Below are 3,526 nucleotides of genomic sequence, written 5' to 3'. Positions count from 1 at the left end.
TTTCCGAAAAATATGCCCGCGTCACTATAAATGCCGCACCCTGTATATATATCAGACACATAAGATAATTATTTAAAAGATCAAATCATCTTGAAGTTTTCGAATATTTTTTCACTCGACAAGCTAATTAATGAAATGTAAAAACACATGCACAAGAAAAGCTTATACTTCTTAAAAAGTTCTTAAACGTTATTAATTATTATATTAACACTTATATACAGGGTGAGACAGTTAAAGTGTTACAAACTCATATCTCAGAAACAAAACATTTTAAAGAAAAATGTTTCATACAAAAGTTTTGTGACTTTGAAGAGGACATAAGATGGTATCATTGGTTTGAACTTGTCGTTTGAAGATCACATTAAGATCATCTTCAATTTCTTAAATGGAAATCTCCATTTTTCAATGCATATTCTTGTAGCTTATTTCGAGAGCTTTTCAAAACACTGTAATAAAGTATTTTTTCATTAAGTATCTGTACATAAAAGTATTACGGTAAAATTATTGAAAACTAAATATTTTATTTTTTACATTAAAATATATGTCAAATTAAGATATAAAATAACTCAAAAAGTACTTAATGGAAAATACTTTATTATAGTGTTTTGAAAAGTTCTCGAGGTAAGCTACAAGAATGTGTATTGAGAAATGGGGGTTCTCTTTTAAGAAATTAAAGATTATCTTCATGTGATCTTCAAAGGACTATTCAAGGTCAAATTAATTATACCGTCTTATGTTCTCTTCGAAGTCACAAAACTTTTGTATGAGACATTTTTCTCTAAAATGCTTTGATTTCGAGATATAAGTTTGTAACACTTTAACTGACTCACCCTGTATAAATACTTTTTATCAAAAATTAAATTTATAAACATTAATCCTTTACGAGTTTATGATTAAAAATCTTCTAGTATTTGTTTATAGTATCTTTGAACGCTTTGCTGTGGAATTCATTATTTCAGATTACCTTAAGAAATTCGGGTTTCATATGATCACCGGTCATAAGATTAGTGATTTTCAAGTTTAGATCCACTCCTACCGCTGCCGCCGCCAAACGCACGGCACGACACGGCGCACTTCCGGGAAGTTGGTAAAGATCAATAGGCATTTTGAAATCTGCAAAGACGCGCGACGCACTATTAATAAATTAGCCGGTGTGATCGATTGCGTGTCGGATGTTCCAGCGACATGAAATAAATTTTAACGGTAAACCACGGGCTTTTTACGCTTCCGATCGTAACTAACGTATAAGACTAAATAATCTGCAATATTATTTCAAACATATGTATAAAATTTAACGGACATTATTTTATGTTATTGATTATTTATATAAAATCAAACTTATTAATTCTAAAATTCTAGAATTCTACGATATAATATATTGTAGTTTTACACAATCATCTCTGCACTCAATAGACACGCGCGTAGCAAATAATTCCATAAATTTCTATTTTTATAAAAATGATACGAGCACTCGTCGAATTCCTTGTAAAACTATACACTGTAAATTACAAACACAACCGTTGAAATAATCTTGTCAGTTTTAGCAAGGCGAAATATCTCGGCGAATTATTCGACAAATGGAGGAGAGAGAGAGAGAGAGACAGACAGAGAAAGAGAGAGAAGTCACAACGGACTGAACCTCGAGATTGTAGTCTCCGAAGGAACAGCAGCGAGATTGAACTGTAGACTGTCTATTCAACTTGCTTGTTCCATCTATTTATAGAGCCCGCGTAATAGAGGACAGTCTCGCAATATTACGCACGCAAGAGCAAGATAAATTATGCGTTATAGATGTAAGTACGCTTGTTGCAAAAGTTACTTCGAGTTGTTCTCCATCGTGACTCGACAATCGATAATCGTTTCTTTTATATAACAATCTTGCAACGATGAAAAAACATTATGTCTAAATCGGTAACTAGGAAATTATTGACATAGCGTAGTATTTCATTTTACATAAGGCGATAACTGTGCTTAACTATTCAATTATTCTTTCTTACAAATCTTTTAATTCTAAAATTCTAGAATTCTACGATATAATATATTGTAGTTTTACACAATCATCTCTGCACTCAATAGACACGCGCGTAGCAAATAATTCCATAAATTTCTATTTTTATAAAAATGATACGAGCACTCGTCGAATTCCTTGTAAAACTATACACTGTAAATTACAAACACAACCGTTGAAATAATCTTGTCAGTTTTAGCAAGGCGAAATATCTCGGCGAATTATTCGACAAATGGAGGAGAGAGAGAGAGAGAGACAGACAGAGAAAGAGAGAGAAGTCACAACGGACTGAACCTCGAGATTGTAGTCTCCGAAGGAACAGCAGCGAGATTGAACTGTAGACTGTCTATTCAACTTGCTTGTTCCATCTATTTATAGAGCCCGCGTAATAGAGGACAGTCTCGCAATATTACGCACGCAAGAGCAAGATAAATTATGCGTTATAGATGTAAGTACGCTTGTTGCAAAAGTTACTTCGAGTTGTTCTCCATCGTGACTCGACAATCGATAATCGTTTCTTTTATATAACAATCTTGCAACGATGAAAAAACATTATGTCTAAATCGGTAACTAGGAAATTATTGACATAGCGTAGTATTTCATTTTACATAAGGCGATAACTGTGCTTAACTATTCAATTATTCTTTCTTACAAAACGTTGACGATATTTAACTCCATAAAATTTTGCAGTTCGACTGGAAGGAGAGAATGAGATTTGCATAAGTTTATTATTCAATATTTCGCTACCGAAACGGGAGTACCTACCATTCGATGTGACTCGACGCTTATTTGCATATTAAGACATAAAAAATATGCTCTTGATAAATCGGTCTTATTTTTGAAAAAGAAGTTCTGATAAATCTCGCAAGTTCAGAGATTTTAGAACTTGATATATTACGCGTTGTGTGTTTTTTTTTAATTTGTTAACGCTTGTTAAGTATTACTCTTTCATCCGTTAATTGAACCAGCGGCTTTAATTAGCCTCAAAGTGCCCATGATTCGTCACCCTGTAAAAACTGCTGATCATGCTTCTCTTTAGACTGTGTGAAAGAAATTTTAAAGATTCAACATTGCCGTGCTGCTCGATAAATGACTCAGCAAGATTAAGTAATATCGACAGAAGAATCCAGAAAAAAACAAATAACTTGTATCTTTCACGCCTGCCTCAGTGTCATTAATTCCTTAATAGATAACATATCATTTTTTTGGCATTAACATATTACAAAGTGTTATATGTATGCCATTTATATTATTTTTATATCATGTATTATATAATAAATCTCCAAATTCATAAAAAGTTATGTACAAAAGTATCGATGCATATAAACATAATATGTCTTCTGGGGTAGAGTTTCGAAAAGGGTCTAGCTCCGATTTCAATGAAACTTTGTGAAAAGCTTCCTTTCAGGTTAAAATAAAAACCTCTAAAGGGAATTTTGGCGACTCCTATAAGAAAGTCATTGTTTAAGGGAAAATGGTACCGAATCGGTAATTATTTACATTAGCGGACATCTCGCC

At 32.8% G+C, this 3,526-nt stretch overlaps 1 protein-coding gene across 2 annotated transcripts in view; it reads right to left on the bottom strand.

Annotated features, from left to right (window-relative positions):
- The window catches only part of LOC115240062 (glutathione S-transferase 1-like), a 13,151-nt gene extending 10,803 nt beyond the window's left edge, over window positions 1–2,348 (bottom strand). Inside the window, exons 1-2 of one of the 2 annotated variants that reach the window (XM_029815030.1) lie at window positions 2,303–2,348; window positions 965–1,113 (exon numbers count right to left, since the gene is read on the bottom strand). In XM_029815030.1, the coding sequence (XP_029670890.1) occupies window positions 965–1,105 (141 nt within the window). In that variant the 5' untranslated portion in view covers window positions 1,106–1,113; window positions 2,303–2,348. Of the gene's footprint in view, window positions 1–964; window positions 1,114–1,639; window positions 1,761–2,302 lie in introns of those variants that run through there. The other variant, XM_029815029.1, reaches the window with a different exon arrangement.
- Between the last annotated feature and the right edge of the window lie 1,178 nt (window positions 2,349–3,526).

Source organism: Formica exsecta, unplaced genomic scaffold (assembly GCF_003651465.1).
Source record: "Formica exsecta isolate Colony F162 unplaced genomic scaffold, ASM365146v1 scaffold400, whole genome shotgun sequence".
In the NCBI taxonomy this organism is placed as follows: Eukaryota; Metazoa; Arthropoda; class Insecta; order Hymenoptera; family Formicidae; genus Formica; species Formica exsecta.
The sequence above is the reverse complement of the archived record's forward strand: the minus strand, read 5'-3'. Positions and strand labels throughout refer to the sequence as shown.